The following is a 21,340-nucleotide window of genomic DNA, read 5'->3' on the forward strand; positions in this document are numbered from 1 at the left end:
TATTTCCTGACATTTTTATTCCTTTTTTTTGAGCAGTCTCTTGACTTGTCACTCAAGCTGGAGTGCAGTGGCATGATCTCGGGTCACTGCAAACCTCTGCCTCCCAGGCTTAAGCGGTTCTCATGCCTCAGCCTCCTGAGTAACTGGGATTACAGGTGCGTGCCACCATGCCCGGCTAATTTTTGTGTTTTTAGTAGAGACAGGGTTTCACCATGATGGCCAGGCTGGTCTCGAACTCCTGACCTTAGGTGATCCGCCTGCCTCAGCCTCCTGAAGTGCTGGGATTACAGGCATGAGCCACTGTGCTCGGCCTATGTGGTTTCTTAAAACAACTCCCTAATTTAGTAATTCATAAAGAGACACAAGCTATTTGGGCAAATATTTCAGAATTACTAGGTGTTTAAACAAACATACATTCAGTGCATTCCTTCCCTTCCCCTCTTCTCCCCTCAAAGAGAAAATCAAACTAAAAACCCATCCTTTGAAGGTCTTCACATCCCTTCACCTCTCTCTATACTCTCTCTCACTCAGTCTGTCTTCAGTTGAGAATTACTCTTATACTTTTATGGCCTCATTGTAGCTGTTACTGATAGGAATGTGGTCTGGGCAGAAAAGTAAATTAGTTTTGTGTGTGCTGTGCGCAGTGGGGCTCTACTTTTCATTTAATTCTCAAAATTACTTCCAATAGATGGGTAAATGGAACCAGCCAGAGGCTCAGAGAGAAGTAATTTGACCGTGGTCACAAGCTAGTCAGTAGCATGGCTGGGATGTGAATCTAGGTTCACCTGGCATTGAAATCAGTGCTTTTTCCATTAAGCCATTTTGCTTCATTAAAAAAAGTTTAACGTAGTCTTGTACATTGTTCCAATACTGTGTTTTAAATTTTTAGTGTAGTTAACACTAAGTTGTAATTTTTTAGACTAGTCAAGTGCAGTAGTGAGAAGGGGGAAAAGAGTAGAACAAAGAGTTTGATCTGTAACTGATTGTGAAAGTAAATTGAGATAACTTACTATCTTCAGACCAGCCTAAGTTGTAATTTTGAAGAGGAAGAAAGGTTTGAAAGATGTGTTGATTTATCCATTTTTTAACTACAAATATGTCTAGGCAAATAGTGTTCGGAGATGTAAAAAAAGCTTGCTTAACCACCATTTTTTTCTTTTTTGAGACAGAACCTTGCTCTGTGGCCCCAGCTGGAATGCAGTAGCAGGATCTTGGCTCACTGCAAACTCGGCCTCCTGGGTTCAAGTGATTCTTGTGCCTCAGCCTCCCAAGTAGCTGGGGTTAAAGGCCTGTGCCTCTACACCTGACTAATTTTTGTATTTTTAGTAAAGAGGGGTTTCACCATGTTGGCCAGGCTGGTCTCGGACTCCTGACCTCAAGTGATCTACCCACCTCGACCTCCCAAAGTGCTGGGATTACAAGCGTGAGCCACTGCGCCCGGCCCAGCCTTATTTTTGACTGTAGATTTTAAGAGGGAGAGTAATTTATACTAATTATCCTACCCCAAGAGGTTGTGGAAACTGCGCTGCCAAAAAGTCGCAAGACCCTTCTGGTTTTAACACCACTAATCGGGATTCTTTAAACTCTATGTAAGTTCTATGTAAGCTCTTTTTCTGTACAATTTTTTAAAGCTATAGTCAGTTCTATTTAAAATAATTTGGAAAATGGAAAATATGAGAAGGGAATTCATTCTCTAAGAAAGTAGTAATTACCCCGAGCAGAAGGAGAGGAAATAGCAAGGGAGTGGAGGACAGAGTACTTTTTTAGATTCCATTGAGTTGGCAGTTAACAGATAGGTATTTGCCAGAGAGAAAAACATTTACAGTATTTGCCAGAGAAAACCCATTACCTGAGGAATTCATAAGTAGTTTTTAGGGAGAGTGCTGTAGACCTGGGAATGCTGACGAGGCAGAGTGATTGAACAGCTGGTGGTTAAAAATTCCGGTGCACATTGAATACCTTCACTGATTGTCACCAGAGAACTAAGTGGAGTAGACCAGATTGTGAGTAAGTTTTCAGGCATTCTGTGGGTAAGGATAATATTAAAAAGGAAGAGAAAGCTTATAGGCATAATTATAGAATTCATCACTTTAGCAGCAGATGGTAAAATCATACTCAGTAATTTTTTATTGATTGATTGAGAAGAGATCTCACTTTGTTGTCCAGGTTGTTCTCAAACTCCTGGGCTCAAGTGATCCTCCCATTTCACCTCCCAAAGCACCAGAATTACAAGAGTGAGCCACAGCACGCATCCCCTATTTTTAAAAGAATTTTTAAAAATCATTTTCTACTTCAGTGGCTCTCAAATTTTTTGAAGGTGACTCACAGTACAAAATACATATTCTTTTTTTTTTTTTGAGACCAAGTCTTGCTCTGTTGCCCAGGCTGGAGTGCAATGGCATGATCACGGCTCACTGCAGCCTTGACCTACTAGGCTCAAGCAGTCCTCCCACCTCAGCCTCTGGAATAGCTAGAACTACAGGCACATACCACCATACCTGGCTAATTTCTTCTATTTTTTTGTAGAGACAAGATCTCCCTGTGTTGCCTAAGCTGGTCTCAAACATCTGGGCTCCAGTGATCCTCCCACCTCAGCCACCAAAATTGCTGGGATTACAGGCGTGAGTCACCATGCCCAACCCAAAATACTTTTTTATTTTTTTTTGAGACAGAGTCTCCCTCTGTCGCCCACATTGGAGTGCTGTGGCATAATCTCGGCTCACTTCAGTCTTCACCTCCCGGGTTCCAGCGATTCTCCTGCCCAAGCCTCCCGTGTAGCTGGGACTATAGGCACGTGTCACCACGTCTGGCTAATTTTTGTATTTTTTTTTTTTTTTAGTAGAGATGGGGTTTTGCCATTTTGGCCAGCCTGGTCTCGAACTCTTGGCCTCAAGCAATCCTCCTGCCTTGGCCTCCCAAAACAAAATACACTTTTACGTCATAATCAGCATACACATACTTTAGTATGTGATTATTATTTCAGGAGAGCTTTCATTAGAAACTGACTAAAAGCACAGAGAAGACTTTCATTAGATCCCAAAACTACCCCATTTATCTAATCGCTCAACAACTATTTAATAGCCCCTAATTGATTTTCCTTGTAATATTTAATCCTCACAATGAAAATATGATAATTAACCACGTTTACAAATACTTAGCCATTACTTCATGCAATACTTTCTGATATTTTTCTTTTCTATATTTTTAAATTAAAAAGAAACATTGGGCTGGATGCAGTGGCTCACACCTATAATCTCGGGACTTTAGGAGGCTGAGGCACATCTCTTGAGACCCAGTCTACAAAAAATAAAAAAGGTAGCCTAGTGTGGTGACCTCCGCCTTTGGTCCCAGCTACTCAGGAGGCTGAGGTGGAAGGATCACTTGAACCATGGAGGTTGAGGCTGCAGTGAGCCGTGATCATGTCACTGTGCTCCAGTCTGGGTGACAGAGCAAGACCTTGTGTCAAAAAAGGTTTTGGAGGCCAGGTGCAGTGGCTCACACCTGTAATCCCAGCACTTTGGGAGGCTGAAGCGGGCGGATCACCTGAGGTGGGGAGTTTTGAGACCAGCCTAGACAACATTGTGAAAGCCCAGCTGTACTAGAAATACGAAAATTAGCCAGGCATGGTGGCACATGCCTGTAATCCCAGCTACTCGGGAGGCTAAGGCAGGAGAATTGCTTGAACCTAGGAGGCGGAGGTTGCAGTGAGCCATGATCATGCCACTGCATTCCACCCTATGTGACAGAGCGAGACTCGGTCTCAAAAAAAAAAAAAAAAGTGTTGGTCCCAACCCACCAGATTAATTTCATGAACCATGAATGTGTTACTCAGTTTGGAACGCTGTTCAAACTTAACATATTGTTGTAATTTAAATAAAAATTAATGTTTTCTGAATAGCTGTGCTGTTATTTTAAAAGTATTTTTATAGAAAAAAGCACAAGAGAACAGGCCATGTATTATAACCGTGTTTTTCTTAGTTATTGCTTTGGACTGGATGTTTCTGTCTCCCCAAAATTCATATGTTGAAACCTAATCCCATTGTGATGGTGTTTGGTGGAAGGGCCTTTGGAAGGTGATTAGGTCATGAGGATGGAGACTTCGTGAGTGGGATTAGTGCCCTTATTAAAAAAAAAAATCCAGAAATCTCCTCTCTTCCAGCCATATGAAGACAGTGAAACACAGCTGTCTGTGAACCAGGAAGCAGACCCTCGCTGAATCTGCCCGTTCCTTGATCTCGGTCTTCCCAGCCTCCAGGACTGTGAGCAATAAATTTCTGTTGTTTACGAACCACCCAGTCTATGGTCATTTGTTATAGCAGCCAGAACTAAGTTATTTACGGCTAGGGTAAGCATCACTATCAGTTAACACGTCATTTTTAACCTAGTACCAGCTACCTCTGATCAGGGTAGACAGAGCCCCAGAGGGAAGTCATTTCCATAGGTGCTTCTTATCCTTAGCTCTCTGACCTGTTTCAGTAACACAGACGCATCACACCTAGAAAAAAGGTGATAAGGAAGTATACTGTTATAGTAACAGTGGTTAGCGCTGGGTTGTGGGATACAGATGATTTACATTTACTTCATTTTTTTCAGTGTTTGTACATTTAGCATGTATAATTTTCATCATCAGAAAATTTAAATCTAAAAATAATGGCGGAAAAGTAGTACTTGAGCTCTTGCTGTGAGCCAGGCAACTTTAAAAACTCTTGATATGCATTAACCCATTAAATATTCCCAATGACTTTGTGAATTAGGTACTGTCTTTAGTCTGTTCGGGCTGCTATAACAAGGTACCACCGACGGAGTGGCTTATAAACAATAGCAGTGAATTGCTTACAGTCTTGGAGGCTGGGAAGTCCAGGATTAAGGAACTGGCAGATTCAGTGACTGGTGAGGGCTGCTTCCTGGCTCATTGTAGGCTGTCTTTTCACTGTGTCCTCACATGGTGGAAGGAGGAGAGGAACTCTCTGGGGTCTCTTTTATCAGGGCACTAACCCCACTTAGGAGGGCTCTACCCTCATGACCTAATCTTTCCAAAGGCCCCACATCCTAATACCATTACCTTGAGTGTTAGGATTTTAACATATACATTTTAGGAGGACACAAACATTCCATTTATTGCAGGTACTATTATCTCTGTTTTCCAGATGAGGAAACTGAAGCACAGACAGGCTAAATTACTTGCCCAGCCTGGCCATCATGGCGAAACCCCATATCTACGGTTAATAAAAATAACAAAAATTAGTTGAGTGTGGTGGCACACACCTGTAGTCCCAGCTACTTGGGTGGCTGAAACGTGAGAATCACTTGAACCCAGGAGGTAGAGGTTGTAGTGAGCCAGGATTGAGTCATTGGCACTCCAGCCTGGGTGACACTCTGTCTCAAAAAAAAAAAAAAAAGTTGTTGTGACTGTTGACCCTGCACTGAGGTGAGAGGATTGCTTGAGCCCAGGAGTTTGAGACCAGCCTAGGCAACACAGTGAGACCTCGTCTCTACACATAATATTTAAAAATAAAATAAAAATTAGGTCTCTCTTTAAAAGGTCCCTGGTCTCATCTGCCATTCTACAGGGCAGTCCATCTTTAAATCTGTTGAATGTGTCCTTTTAACAATTATGGTGTTCAGTTGTGTTATTCTTGGCACTGTTCTGTGCTTTAATACTGACGATTTAAGTAATTTTATATCATCTACCAACCCTACTGGTATTGTTGTTGTGTGCCTGTTTGTATTCTTTAGCTTTTATGTTAGCCGATTTTATGCTTTTATTTTTTTTTCTTCTTTGTAACTGGGTTACTGACAGGGTCGGTTTATGTTTCATATGTGTTATCTTTTTGACTGGGGAGATATTAATAACTTGCTTTATCAGGATGTGCTTTCAGAATTCAGGGAATTTGTCACTGGAGCAGATGGTAAATCAAAATGCTTGGCTGTGGCCAGAACGTATTATTAATACATATATATGTATGTGTCAACCAGTGAGGGCTTCATAACCAACCCTGATGTTGAGTGGCTTGTGCTTAGGTGATTTCTTGAGCTTTCTTTTGGTTGATGATTTCCTGCTCTCTTATTTTCTGTCTTAGTACATAAATATATAAAAACTTACATTTTATAAAAATGCCTTGAGGACTGAATGATTTGTTTTTATTGGCTGATGATTTCAACCCATTGGGTTGACTCTTTTTATCTCCTTTTAGGATTTTTACCTTCGTCCGCATTTTTCCTGTACCTTTTGGGAGAGCTCCGTAGTGTATCATCTGTTTTCATTGCTGATTCATATCTTTGCACTGTCACAGACCTCTTTCAGACCTTATAGTGGATGGGTTTAATTTGATATGTGTAGCTTTTTCTTTCACCTTTTGCTGCACTTAGTTTCTACTTTTATCTCTCCTTCATAAAACACCCCAATTATAATGCAGTACAATATTTTAAATTAAGTTAAAACCCACAATTTTGACAGTGAGCAAAGAAGAAAAAAAAAGCCATAGCATAGCAGTTATCCTGTGGTCTCACTTTCTCTTCCTTGTTTAGACTTGGAGTTAGTTTGGGTGTATTTGAAACCTTTCTGCAGTGATGCACTTCTCAGACCTACGGCCCAGGTAGGGGCTGCCTGTGGTGTGTTTAGTGTTCTTTTTCACCTTTTGGTGTAGACCTGAGATGTTCTAGTGGGAAAAGAAAGGAGTCTGCTCTTCTTAAAACTCTGCTGCCTCAAGGGTGGAGCCTATTAACCACTGTCAAAAGTTTAGGTGAATTTAAAGTTTAATATGACTCCTGATTGTTTAAAAAAAAATTATGCTGACTGCTGATAATCTTGCCTTTTGGCATATGTATAGTATTTGACTTTTGAGAGAGAGAGATTTGATTTTGGTTAAACCCCAAATTAGATATCAATATTTAGGATCATTCATATTTGTTAGAATGTGTTTATTCTTCAGTTTAAAAAATTGTGTTAAACTGGGCACGGTGGCCCACGCCTATAATCCCAGCACTTTGGGAGGACGAGGTGGGTGGATTACCTGAAATCGGGAGTTCGAGACCAGCCTGACCAACATGGAGAAACTCCATCTCTACTAAAAATACAAAATTATCTGGGGGTGGTGGTGCATGCCTGTGATCCCAGCTACTCAGGAGACTGAGGGAGGAGAATCGCTTGAGCCTGGGAGGCTGAAGTTGTGGTGAGCCGAGATCGCCCCATTGCACTCCAGCCTAGGCAATAAGAGCGAAACTGTCTCAAAAAACAAACAAAAAAATGTGTTAAAATATATATGATATAAAATTTACCATCTTGATGGTTTAAAAATGTTCAATCATAAGTACATTCACATACATTGTAAAACCAGCCTCCAGAACTCTTTTCATCTTGTGGAACTGAAGTCATACCCATTAAACCACAGCTACCTGTTTCCCCCTGCCCCAGCTGCTGGCAGCCATCACTCTACTGTCTACGATTTTGATTACCAAGTACCTCATATACGTGGAATCATACAGTATTTCTCTTTGTGTGACTGTTTTATTTCACTTATCGTAATGTCTTCAAGATATATATCCATGTTGTAGCATATGACAGAATTTCCTTTGCTTTTAAGGATGAATGGTATTCCATTGTTTGTATATATCATGTTTAAAAAATCCATTCATCTGTTGATGGACATTTGCATTGCTTCCACATTTTACCTATTGTGAATGATGATGCCATGACATGGATATGCACATATCTCTTTGAGACCCTGCTTTTAATTCTTTTGGCAGGAGCGGAATTGCTGGATTATATGGTAATTGTATTTTTAATCTTTTGGGGCACCACTGTGCTGTTTTCCATAGCAGCTGCACCGTTTTACATTCCCACCAATAGGGCACAAGGGTTCCAATTTCTCCACATCCTCAGCAACACTTATTTCCTAATGTTTGTTTTTCATAGTAGCCATTCTAATGAGACAGTATTTCATTGTAGTTTTGATTTGCATTTACCTAATGATGAGTGATGTTGAGCATCTTTTCATGTGCTTCTTCAGAAAAATATCTATTCAAGTCCTTTGCCCATTTTTCCATTTTTGAATTGAGTTGTATATATAATATATATATATATATTTTTTTTTTCTTTTTTTTTGAGACATATTCTCGCTCTGTCACCCAGGCTGGAGTGCAGTGGCGCGATCTCAGCTCACTGTAACCTCTGCCTCCCAGGCTCAAGCGATTCTCCTGCCTCAGCCTCCCAAGTAGCTGGAATTACAGGCACCCACCACCACACCCAGCTAATTTTTTGTATTTTTATTAGAGACAGGGTTTTGCCATGTTGGCTAGGCTGGCCTCGAACTCCTGACCTCAGGTGATCCACCCGCCTTGGCCTCCCAAAGTGCTGAGATTATAGGCGTGAGCCACCGTGCCTGGCGGAATTGGGTTGTATTTTGTTGTTGAGTTTTGGGAGTTCCCTAAATAGTCTGGATCCATGAGAGAAAATGCTTTCTTCCATTCTTTGGGTTGCTTTTTACTCTAATACTGTCCTTTTGTTTGTTTGTTTGTTTTTGTTTTGAGACGGAGTTTCAGTGGTGCAATCTTGGCTCATCACAACCTCTGCCTCCTGAGTTCAAGCAATTCTCCTGCCTCAGCCTCCTGAGTAGCTGGGATTACAGGCATGTGCCACCACACCCGGCTAATTTTGTATTTTTCATGGAGATGGGATTTCTCCATGTTGGTCAGGCTGGTCTCGTTTTTGTTTTGTTTTGTTTTGTTTTTCCTCTTGAGACATAGTCTTGCTTTGTCATCCAGGCTGAAATGCAGTGGTGTGATCTTGTCTCACTGCAGCCTCTGGATCCTGGTTTCAAGCGATTTTCCTGCCTCAGCCTCCCAAGCAGCTGGGATTACAGACATGCCACCACACCTGGCTAATTTTTGTGTTTTTGTAGAGATGGGGTTTTGCCATGTTGACCAGGCTGGTCTTGAACGCCTGACCTCAAGTGATCCTCCTGCCTCCGCCTCCCAAAGTGCTGGGATTACAGGCGTGAGCCACCTCACCTGGCCTGTTAACACTGTCTTTTGATGAACGACATTTTTCATTTTCATGAAGTCCAATTTGCCAGTGTTTTCTTTTACTGCCTGTGCCTTTGGTGTCATATCCAAGAAACCATGGTCACATCCAATGTCTTGAAACTTTTGCCCTGTGTTTTCTTCTAAGAGTTTTATGCTTGGGTCTTTGAACCATTTAAAGTTAGTTTTTGTGTAGGGTGTTAGGTAAGGGTCCAATATAATTTTTTTGTATGTGGATATTCAGTTTTCCCAGCATTGTTTGTTGGAAACATTGTCCTTTTCTCATCGAACTGTCCTGTCACAAAATTGACCATATATTCGAGGGTTTATTTCTGGACTATCTATTCGATTTCATTATATACCTGCCTTTATGCCAGTACCATATTGTTTTTATTACTGTAGCTTTGTAGTAAGTTTTGAAACTAGGAAGTATGAGTCCTCCAGATTTATGCTTCATTTTCTTTTCTTTTCTTCTTTTTTTTTTTTTTTTTTTTTTTGGAGACGGAGTCTGGCTCTGTCGCCCAGGCTGGAGTGCAGTGGCCCGATCTCAGCTCACTGCAAGCTCCGCCTCCCGGGTTCACGCCATTCTCCTGCCTCAGCCTCCTGAGTAGCTGGGACTACAGGCGCCCGCCACCGCGCCCGGCTAATTTTTTGTATTTTTAGTAGAGACGGGGTTTCACCGTGGTCTCGATCTCCTGACCTTGTGATGCGCCCGCCTCGGCCTCCCAAAGTGTTGGGATTACAGGCGTGAGCCACCGCGCCTGGCCCCTTTTTTTTTTTTTTGAGACAGAGTCTCGCTCAGTCGCCCAGGCTGGAGTGCAGTGGCGTGATCTCGGCTCACTGCAAGCTCCGCCTCCCGGGTTCACACCATTCTCCTGCCTCAGCCTCCTGAGTAGCTGGGACTACAGGTGCCCGCCACCACTCCCGGCTAATTTTGTGTATTTTTAGTAGAGACGGTGTTTCACCATGTTAGTCAGGATTGTCTCCATCTCCTGACCTCGTGATCTGCCCACCCTGGTCTCCCAAAGTGCTGGGATTACAGGCATAAGCCACTGCGCCCGACCTTATGCTTCATTTTCAAGATTGCTTTGGCTATTTGGGGTCCCTTGAGATTCCATATGACTCTTAGGATGAGTTTTCCTATTTCTGCAATTGTCAAAGAATGCCATTGGGATTTTCATAGGGTTGCATTGAATATATAGAGTGCTTTAGATAGTTTTGATATCTTAATAATATTAAATCTTCCAAATCATGAACATGGGATGTGTTTTCATTTATTTATCTTCTTTTAATTTCTAGCAATGTTTTAGTTTCCATTGTACAAGTCTTTTACCACCTTAATTCCCAAGTATTTTTTTCTTTTTGATGCTATTGTAAATTGACTTATTTTTATAATTTCGTTTTCATTATTTTTTTGGTTTTGTTTTTTTGAGACAGAGCCTGACTGTTGCCCAGACTGGAGTTCAGTGGCGCAATCTTGGCTCACTGCAACCTCTGCCTCCTGGGTTCAAGCGATTCTTCTGCCTCTGGGAATGTCTTAATTTTTCCTACACTTTTGAAGGACAGTTTGCTAGATATAGGATTCTGGATTGACAGTTATTTTTATTTTTTAGCACTTTGAAGATACCAGCTCCCTGTCTTCTGGCCTCCAAAATTTCTGATGAGAAATTTGCTGATAACCTTATTGAAGATTCCTTATATATGATCAGTTGCTTCTGTCTTGCTGCTGTCAAGATTCTGTCTCTGAAAAGTTATAAGGTGTCTCAGTAAACATCTTATTTTGGATTTTGTCAAGCTTCTTGGATGTTTATATACATTTCTTCTATCATATTTGTGAAATTTTCTAACATTATTTCTTCAGATACTGCCCCTTCCCCTTTTTCTCTCTCCCTCTCCTTACTACCAGAGTGCACATGTTGGTTTGATGGTGTCCTGCTTCTCCCTTAAGCTCTGTTTACTTTGCTTCCCTCTTTTTTCTGTTCCTCAGACTTGGTAATTTCCATTCTCCTATCTTCTAGTTTGCCAATTCTCTCTTGTGCCTGCTGAAATTTGCCTTTGAACCCCTCTAGTGAACTTCTAATTTCAGTTACTGTACTTTTCAGCTCCAGAATTTCTTTTGGTTTCTTTTTTCTTTTTCTTGCCCTATCACCGAGGCTGGAGTACAGTGGCATGATCTTTGCTCACTGCAACCTCTGCCTCCCAGGTTCAAGTAATTCTCCATGCCTCAGTCTCCTGAGTAGCTGGGATTACAAGTGCCCACTACCACGCCCGGCTAGTTTTTATATTTTCAGTAAAGACGGGGTTTCAACATGTTGACTAGACTGGTCTTGAACTCCTGACCTCAGCCTCCCAAAGTGCTGGGATTACAGGCGTGAACCACCATGCCCGGCCACTTTTTGGTTTCTTTTTAAGTTTTCTGTCTCTGTACTGATACTTCTGTTTTGTTCATACATCTTTTTTTTTAATCATTTTTTTCACTTTCTCCACATCTTCCTTTAAGTTGTCTGAGCATCTGTAAGATGATTACTTTAAAGTCTTTGTCAGCCAGGCATGGTAGCTCCTGCCTGTAATGCCAGCAGCTTGGAAGACTGAGGCTTGTGGATCATTTGAGCCAAGGACTTCAAGACCAGCCTGGACAACATGGCCTGTAGTTTCAGCTACTCTGGAGGCTAAGGCAGTAGAATCCCTTGAAGCCAGAGGTGGAGGTTGCGGCGAGCTGAGATCGCACCACTGGACTCCGGCCTGGCGATACAGCAAGACTCTGTCTCAAAAAAAAAAAAAAATTAGCCCGGTGTGGTGGCACACGCCTGTAATCCCAGCTACTCAGGAGGCTGAAGCACAGGAATCGCTTGATCCCAGGAGCCGGAGGTTGCACTGAGTTGAGATTGCACCACAGCAATCCAACCTGGGTGACAAAGCTAGACTCTGTCTAAAAAAAAAAAAAAGAAAAAAGAAATGAAAAAGGGGGTAAAGGGATAGTCTTTTTCTAGTAGATCTGTCATCATGTCTTTTTCAGGAGCAGTTTCTGTTGATGTATTTTTTCCCTCTGAAGGGTTCATACCACGCTGTTTCTTTATATGCCTTGTGATTTTTTTGTTGTTGAAAACTAGGCATTTGCATGTAATAATGTGGTAACTCTGGACATCAAATTCTTCTCCTACCCTGGGGGTTGTTGTTTTTGTTATTTATTATTTATTTTTTAATTGCTGTAGACTGTCTCTATGCCAAAGATCAGCCTGAGGTGTAAACTTAAAGTCTTTAGAGATCTTTCCTGAGCTTGAGCCTTTTCCTGGGCATGTATGATTATTTTCTAATTGTCCTCATCTATCCAGTTGTTCTTAAACGTCCAATTTTTTCTTTTTGAGAGACAAGGTCTTCCTATGTTTCCCAGGCTAGTTTTGACCTCCTTTGCTGAACTGATCCACCTGCCTCAGCCTCCTTGGTAGCCAGAACTAAAGGCACGCACTACCACACCTGGCTAAATGTCTGGCTTACAAAAGAGGGTCAAAATAAAAATGAAGGGAGGAAAAACAGGATGCTGGCTTTTGAATCCCCTGGAAGTCACTTCAGCCAGGACAGGAGGCTTGCAACAGTGTGGGGAGGAGCAACAGCAGTGGCCACTACTTCTTTGTGCCTCTTAGAAGAAGCAGTTGGTGATCAGAGGACAGATCATGGATGTTTGGAGAAAAAGGCCCTTTTTGCCTACCCTGGCTTCATCAGGCTGTTCCAGGAATGCTGCACAGCTGCCTGTTAGGCACTAAGGGATAGGTAGCTAAAATTGATTGAAAGTAACCACATTTTGTCATCCAAGCCTTCCACTGGGGATTGCAAGCCTTTATGGGACTCCAGAGTTCCCAAATACTTACATCAGATAGGGTCTGCCAGTGCAGTTGTCATCTAGGTGGGGAGATGGATTCCTGGTGCTTCCTATTCACTATCCTCCCAGAATCCTTTGTGTCTAATGTGTTTTTAAGATATTTTCTTATGTATTTTTATAGATTATTCTTGGTCACTTATGAAATGTCTAAATTTTAATCATTCAACATATAGTACCTTTTAAACTACCTCTGGAAGGCCGGGCGCAGTGGCTCATGCCTATAATCCCAGCACTTTGGGAGGCCAAGGCAGGTGGATCACCTGAGGTCAGGAGTTCGAGACCATCCTGGTCAACATGGTGAAACCCCGTTTCTACTGAAAATACCAAAGTCAGCTGAGCGTGGTGGTGCATGCCTATAATCCCAGCTACTTGGGAGACAGGCAGGAGAATCCCTTGAACCCAGGAGGTGAAGGTTGCAGTGAGCCGAGATTGCACCAGTGCACTTCAGCCTGGGTGACAGAGTGAGACTTGGTCTCAAAAAATAAAAATAAATACATATATAAATAAAATACCTCTGGAAAAGTTAATGTACTTTTGTATGTTCATAAAGGCTATCATTTGCTGCTGTTATTTTGCAACCCCTGGCAACTCAAGAACTATAAGTAACTATTTTGAAATATGTAAACCCAATAATGGGTTTAATTTATGTGGCTGAGGCTTTTTTCAGTACCATCTTAAAGAGTTTTTTTTTGTTGTTGTTGTTGTTTTGTCCAGATGACACACAATAATTTTTGGTTGAAGAAGATAGAAATCAGTGTTTCAGAAGCAGAAAAACGAACTGGAAGAAATGCCATGAACATGCAAGAAACATATACCGCTTACCTCATTGAAACAAGGTGGGTGATGAAAATTACACCTGGGCAGGTAGACGGCAAGCTTTTTCTGGTAGCTATTGATGCAGACTCTGTTGTATAACAGAATTTTTTAAAGTTTTTTTTTTTTTTTTTTTTTTTTTTCGGGATTGATTTTGTTTCTTTACTTTTTTTGAGACAGAGTCTCATTCTGTTGCCTGGACTGGAGTACAGTGGTGCAGTCATGGCTCACTGCAGCCTCAAACTCCTAGGGTCAAGTGATTCTTTCACCTCAGTTTCCTGAGTAGCTGGCATACAGGTGTAAGCCACCATGGCTGGCTAATTTTTAATTTTTTTTTTTTTTTTGAGATGGAGTCTCACTCTGTTGCCAAGGCTAGAATACAGTGGCACGATCTTGGCTCACTTTAATCTCTGTCTCCTGGGTTCAAGTGATTCTCCTGCCTTAGCCTCCCAAGTAGCTGGGATTACAGGCATGTGCTACCTTGCCCAGCTGATTTTTTTTTGTATTTTTAGTAGAGACAGGATTTCACCATGTTGGCCAGGCTGGTCTCAAACTCCTGACCTCAAATGATCCACCCACCTTGGCCTCCCAAAGTGTTAGGATTACAGGCATGAGCCACTGTGTCTGGCAGTTTTTAAATTTTTCATAGGCATGTGGCTCAGTCTGGTCTCAAACTCCTGAGCTCAAGCGATACTCCTGCGTCAGCCTCCCAAAATGCTGGGATTACTGGTGTGAACCACTGCATCCAGCCCTGTGTCCTTAACCTTTTAATGGGTAAACAGCTGTATCTTTTGCTCTGATACTCTTGGTAGATAGCTATATTTTAATGAATCTGTTTTGTGGGGAGAGGGAAGGTTAGTGGAATACTTTTGGAATCTGGAATGTTACTTGATACATGCTTTGGAGGATTCCTTGGTCTCAGAATCCCTGTGCTTTTTTGTAAAAGGATACCAAGTTCTCAGGCATGTATGAAGTGAACTTGGGCAAGTGGAAATGGTTAACAAAGAATTCTAGGAGTAGAAAATAAGGTCTGAGTCCTCTTAAGACAGTTGAGAGTTACAAAAATTAACAAACAGAAACACTTAGATTGGCACTTTAGAACTTGGAGTAAATTTAAGAATAATGGGAAGTAGACACCTTTAAAAAACAAGGAAAAAGAACTTGGTGAGTAAAAATAGAAAAGACAAAGTAAATTATGGAGTAGGAAATAAAAACTCACCAGAAAAATTGTCTTTTACCTGCTAAGGGAAAAGCTAAAGGAATTAGAGTTGTTTCGTCTAAAAAAAGGCAAGGGAAGACTCAATTTGTTGTTTTTTTTTGTTTGTTTTGTTTTGTTTTTTTGTTTTTTTTTTTTTTGTTTTTTTTTTGAGACGGAGTCTTGCTCTGTAGCCCGGGCTGGAGTGCAGTGGCCGGATCTCAGCTCACTGCAAGCTCCGCCTCCCGGGTTTACGCCATTCTCCTGCCTCAGCCTCCGGAGTAGCTGGGACTACAGGCGCCCGCCACCTCGCCCGGCTAGTTTTTTGTATTTTTAGTAGAGACGGGGTTTCACGGTGTTAGCCAGGATGGTCTCGATCTCCTGACCTCGTGATCCGCCCATCTCGGCCTCCCAAAGTGCTGGGATTACAGGCTTGAGCCACCGCGCCCGGCTCAATTTGTTGTTGCCAGTTATAAACAGTTTATATAAAGAATAATGCACTGTTTCTTTTCTGTCTTCAGAGATTGAGCAGAAGTGCTTTCAATTAAAACAAATAGATATGAGAGAATTGTTGATAGCCTGTAAAATAATAGACTACTAAACCTAGCTGGGCATGGTGGCTCATGCCGGTAATCTCCGCACTTTGGGAGGCCAAGGCAAGCAGATCACCTGAGGTCAGGAGTTTGAGACCACCCTGGCCAACATGGCGAAACCCCGTCTCTACTAAAAATATGAAAATTAGCCAGGTGTGGTGGTCCCAGCTACTCGGGAGTCTGAGGCAGGAGAATCACTTGAACCTGGGAGGTAGAGATTACAGTAAGCTGAGATTGTGCCACTGCACTCGAGCCTGGGTGACAAAGCAAGAGACTGTCTCAAAAAAAAAAAAAAAAAGACTACCAAATGAAGTTAAGTGTTATAATGATGCTTTAATGTTAATACTTTTTTTTGAGATGGAGTCTTGCTCTGTTGCCCAGGCTGGAGTGCAGTGGCGTGATCTCGGCTCACTGCAAGCTCTGCCTCCCGGGTTCATGCTGTTCTCCTGCCTCAGCCTCCTGAGTAGCTGGGACTACAGGCGACCGCTACCACGCCTGGCTCATCTTTGTGTATTTTTAGTAGAGACGGGGTTTCACCATGTTAGCCAGGATGGTCTCGATCTCCTGACCTCGTGATCCACCCATCTCAACCTCCCAAAGTGCTGGGATTACAGGCTTGAGCCACCGTGCCCTGCCTACTTTCTTTTTTTTTTTTTGAGATGGAGTCTCACTCTGTCACCCGGGCTAGAGTGCAGTGGTGCGATCTTGGCTCACTGCAAACTCCGCCTCCTGGGTTCAAGAGATTCACCTGCCTTAGCCTCCCAAGTAGCTGGTATTACAGGCACCCGCCACCGTGTATTTTTAGTAGAGATGGGGTTTCACCATGTTGGCCAGACTGGTCTTGAATTTCTGACCTCGTGATCCACCCACCTTGGCCTCCCAAAGTGCTGGGATTACAGGCATGAGCCATCGCACCCAGCCAATGTTAATACTTTTTTAAGAAAAAAATGTTTAACTTACCATTTTCATAGGATTTACCTGTGAGCTTGCCTTAATGCTGAACCCTGTGACTTTTCAAGGCTTCTTCCAGGTCTGTGTTTCTACCCAAAATAAAAGTTTAAATCTTGGTGAACGTTGTCTACAGACAATTCTGAAAATTTAGTTTTCCTTCTTCCACTAGAAAGAAAGAAAAAGAAAAGAATCTTCTCGGAAAAAAAAAATTCTTTTCTTTTTTTAGACGGAGTCTCGCTCTGTTGCCCAGGCTGGAGTGCAGTGGCACATCTCAGCTCATTGCAAGCTTGGCCTCCTGGGTTCACACCATTCTCCTGCCTCAGCCTCCCGAGTAGCTGGGACTACAGGTGCCTGTCACCATGCCCGGCTAATTTTTTTTGTATTTTTAGTAGAGATGGGGTTTCACTGTGTTAGCCAGGATGGTCTTGATCTCCTGACCTTGTGATCTGCCCGCCTTGGCCTCCCAAAGTGCTGGGATTACAGGCGTGAGCCACCGCGCCCAGCCAAGAAAATTTTTATGCAGTAGTAAGTTTAGGAAAAGAGAGAGGTAATGTGGTTCTTTTCAAAATTAGGTCATTTCATGACATATATATGTTTATGTATTGCAGAGATTTGTAAGGTTATATTTTAAAGATCATGGCCCCGTGAGAGGACTTTTGTTTCTGTTTTTTTGTTTTTTAAGTTAAATTAGCCACTTTAATAATAATACTTTAGAAAATAGTGTTAGCTGTAGCCTTCTAAGTAAATTTTAAGTTTACAATGAAAAAGGATATATTTGGTATATGCCTATTTTTTCACCCACTTGGGCAATGAAATAGGTATTGATTACTTTTACTGCTGGGAGAGAACCTTGATTTGGGTAATCTGGAATAACTGAATAATGTTTATGCTTGGCTTTGAAATAAATAAAGGATCATTGTTTTCTTCTGTAGCCCAGTTCTAATTTGAACCTGGGAGTTAGAAGTGACCATACATCAGTAATAGCTAGACTGTGAATACATATTTAAGTAGACCATCAATAAATGTGTGGTGCACAAAAGGATTATTGAGTCAACTTTCACAACTGTATTTCAATACAAATTTATTTTAAAACATGGCTTTTATACTTAAAAACATGTTGGAATTACTTGAAAAATTTGTTAAACAACTTCATGGTTTGGGGTGGGGTGCAGGATTTTACATTTCTTTTTTTTTTTTTTTTGAGACAGAGTCTTGCTCTGTCGCCCAGGCTGGAGTGCAGTGGCGCAATCTCGGCTCACTGCAAGCTCCGCCTCCCGGGTTCACGCCATTCTCCTGCCTCAGCCTCCTGAGTAGCTGGGACTACAGGCGCCCGCCACCGCGCCCGGCTAATTTTTTGTATTTTTAGTAGAAACGGGGTTTCACCGTGGTCTCGATCTCCTGACCTTGTGATCCGCCCGCCTGGGCCTCCCAAAGTGCTGGGATTACAGGCGTGAGCCACCGCGCCCGGCTACATTTCTTATTTAAAGGTCCAGGAGCTTTCAGTACAGATGAGCCATGGACCTTTTTTTTTTTTTTTTTTTTTCCTGAGGTGGAGTCTCGCTCTGTCGCCCAGGCTGGAATGCAGTGATGTGATCTTGACTCACCGCAACCTCCTCCTCCCGGGCTCAAGCGATTCTCCCACCTCAGCTTCCCGAGTAGCTGAGATTACAGACTTGTACCACCACACCTAGCTAATTTTTGTATTTTTAGTAGAGATGGGGTTTTGCCATGCTGGCCAGGCTGGTCTTAAACTCCTGACCTCAAGTGATCCACCTGCCTCGGCCTCCTCCCAAAGTGCTGGAATTACAGGTGTGAGCCAATGTGCCCAGCTGGACCATGATTTTTTATTGGTGTCTTTTAAACTACAGAGCCTTTCCATTTTAAGATAGGTTTATCTGTCTTTTCTCTTTCTGATTTGTGTTTTTTCTGTTTTAAGACGTTCTTCCCTATTCCACATCATATAGACATGGGATTCGAGAAATACTGATTTTGAATAGATTGTTTTATAATATCCCTAAGGTTAACTGACCTTCATCATCAACCACAGTCATCAAATTTCTTAATTTAATTTTGTAGCACTGTTTTTGTAATTCAGTGTTTTGCAGACAGTTGTGGACAATATGGATATTATTGACCCTTCATATTAACTAGAAATTCAACTTCTGTCATGTAGCTTACCTACCTACCTTTTGAATACAAGTAGAAAGCCCTTTTAGCAATTGTCTATAGTCCAGTTATCGAGAGGTTTTGTTTGTTTGTTTTTTTTTTTTTAAGTTAGCCACCTAAAAAATACTTCAGAAATTAGTGTTAACTCTAGCTTCCAAAGTAAATTCTTAAGTTTAAAATTAAAAAGGATGTTTTTGGTATGTGCCTATTCTATAGTGTTATAGTTTAGTGGGCTAAGATTGAATAAGACTAAAGTCACTGGTTTTTAATTCCCCAAGACTTTTTTGTATGTGTTCCTTTTCATTGAATATGAACTATTCTAAAATAAGTATAAGTCTCTTTTAGAATAGGTAGTAATTCCTGGATGGCTTGGAAGGCAGTATGTTATTCTTCTAATTTGTAAAACGTGCTTAATGATCATATTTTCATTGTGAGGGTTAAATATTACAAGGAAAACCAATTAGGTGCTATTAAATAGCTGTTGAGCGATTAGATAAATGGGGTGGTTTTGGGGTCTAATGAAAGTCTTCTCTGTGCTTTTAGTCAGTTTCTAATGAAACTACTGGACCCTGCCTTTTTGGTTTTTTTTTTTTTTTTTTTTTGGTGTTTGTTTTTTGAGATGGAGTTTCACTCTTGTTGCCCAGGCTGGAGTGCGTTGGCGCAATCTCAGCTCAGTGCAACCTCTGCCTCCCACGTTCAAGCGATTCTCCTGTCTCAGCCTCCTGAGTGGCTGGGATTACGGGCGCCTGCCACCACGCCCAGCTAATTTTTTGTATTTTTAGTAGAGATGGGGTTTCACCATGTTGGCCAGGCTGGTCTCGAATTCCTGACCTCAGGTGATCCACCTACCTCGACCTCCCAAAGTGCTGGGATTACAGCCGTGAGCCACCGCATCCAGCCACGTTTTTTTGTGTTTTTTTTTGTTTTTTTTTTTAAACGCTTACACAGACCTTCTATCAGCCCTGTAGGTGTACTACTTATAGGCTTTATTTATCCACTTATTTACAAGTTATGGGTTTTGTTGGTAGTGATTCTGAATAATTTGAAACTTGAGATTAACCCAAGTATTTTTTCAGCTGAAGTTGGGAATTGTAATTGGGATAGTATCAGTTATAGCTAATGTCTAGGTATACTCTTTAAAATGAATTATGATTTAATACTGTATTTTTGCCATGGGAGCCATTTGTGCATTTTGCATTTCATATTTTGGTTCATTTTTATTAACATGCAATAAACAAATTTAGTAGCAAACTTAAAAAATAATAAAAATGAGCATCTATTGTGTTGAACATGGCATGATGTAAATACTTTCTCTAGACTTTATTCAGAGACTGATTTAACTTCTATGACTTTGTGTCCTAATGTACAAAATACACATTGTGCATTTCGTGGAAGGCAAACAGGTTATTGTCAAGCTAATTAGAAAAATTAGAAAAATAGCAAGGTCCTGATAATGTTTAGAAGACTGATGCTTTCTAATTGGACTTACAAGAAATCCTAAGTAGTCAAAATATTTAAAATATCCTTTATATGATTTTACCTTAACTTTCCCCCAAAAGTAAGTTGAACTTTTATGTGTATAAGACATGGCATTGCCTACCAGCCCTTTATAATTAAAAGGCTAGAGATGAATTTTTATGACCCCTCTTTGCCACTCTTTCAGAGCTAATTAATATTTTGTTCCTGTGGCTGTTTCTTGGTACTTGCATTAATCTGATTCATTAATAACCTAAATTGAAGTTTTTGTGGTGTCTTGGTCTTTGTTGTGAATGTTATTCTCTCATTGTGGCAGAAATGAAGTTAAAAATGCTTTTTATTTAATGAAGCACTAGCTAAACTAGATTTTATCATGTTAAAAAATCAATTATTTATACATTAAGGCTTTTAGAGTATTCCTAATAAAACTGTTTCTCTTATGTTTAAACAGGCTTTCTGTAACAGAAAGAAAGTGGTTAGGAGTAAGAGCTTTGAAATCAGATAGATCTGAGTTCTTTATCCACAGACCTTTGTGATCATAGGCAGAGCATATACTGTGCAGTTGTGTCCTCATCTGTAAAATGAGGATAATAAATCTCTGCCTCACAGGGTTGTCATAAGGATTAAATATGAAAATACATGAGGCCAATGCAGGAAGATGGCGTAAGCCCAGGAGTTTGACACCAGCCTGAGCAACATAGCTGGATCCCATTTTTACAAAAAATTTAAGTATTAGCCAATGTGGTGACATGTGCCTGTGGTCCCAGCTACTCAGCAGGCTGAGGTGGAAGGAGTGCCTGAGCCCAGGAGGTCAAGGTTGCAGTGAGCCGTGATTGTACCCCTGCACTCCAGCCTGGGCCACAGTGAGACCCTGTCTTGAAAAGAAAAAAAAAAAAGAAAAGAAAAAGAAAATGTATGAAAAGTTCTTTACTTACTGCTTGATTCATAATCATTCTGTAGTTATAATTTTAAAGGTGATTGTGTTTATATGTATGTATTTTTGTTTTTAAAAAATAACTTCAGTGTCGTTCTGTTCCTTTTCAGGTCAGTTGAACACACCGATGGTCAGAGTGTCCTAACAGACTCACTGTGGCGGCGATATAGTGAATTTGAGTTGTTGAGAAACTACCTTTTAGTTTACTATCCACATATTGTTGTGCCACCTCTGCCAGAAAAACGGGTAAGAAGTGAAATGGCAGTAGTTTAGAAGTCTTCCACATTGAGACTATTCTTAATGATTGTTTTGTT

At 41.2% G+C, this 21,340-nt stretch overlaps 1 protein-coding gene across 2 annotated transcripts in view; it reads left to right on the forward strand.

Annotated features, from left to right (window-relative positions):
* LOC105470421 (sorting nexin 4) overlaps nt 1-21,340 on the forward strand; it is a 79,275-nt gene that overhangs the window by 2,758 nt on the left and 55,177 nt on the right. Inside the window, exons 2-3 of one of the 2 annotated variants that reach the window (XM_071092327.1) lie at nt 13,613-13,734; nt 21,137-21,272. In XM_071092327.1, coding sequence (XP_070948428.1) covers nt 13,613-13,734; nt 21,137-21,272 — 258 coding nt within the window. The remainder of the gene's footprint in view (nt 1-13,612; nt 13,735-21,136; nt 21,273-21,340) is intronic. The other variant, XM_071092328.1, reaches the window with a different exon arrangement.

The sequence above is a fragment of the Macaca nemestrina genome, chromosome 2 (assembly GCF_043159975.1).
Source record: "Macaca nemestrina isolate mMacNem1 chromosome 2, mMacNem.hap1, whole genome shotgun sequence".
Taxonomy (NCBI): domain Eukaryota; kingdom Metazoa; phylum Chordata; class Mammalia; order Primates; family Cercopithecidae; genus Macaca; species Macaca nemestrina.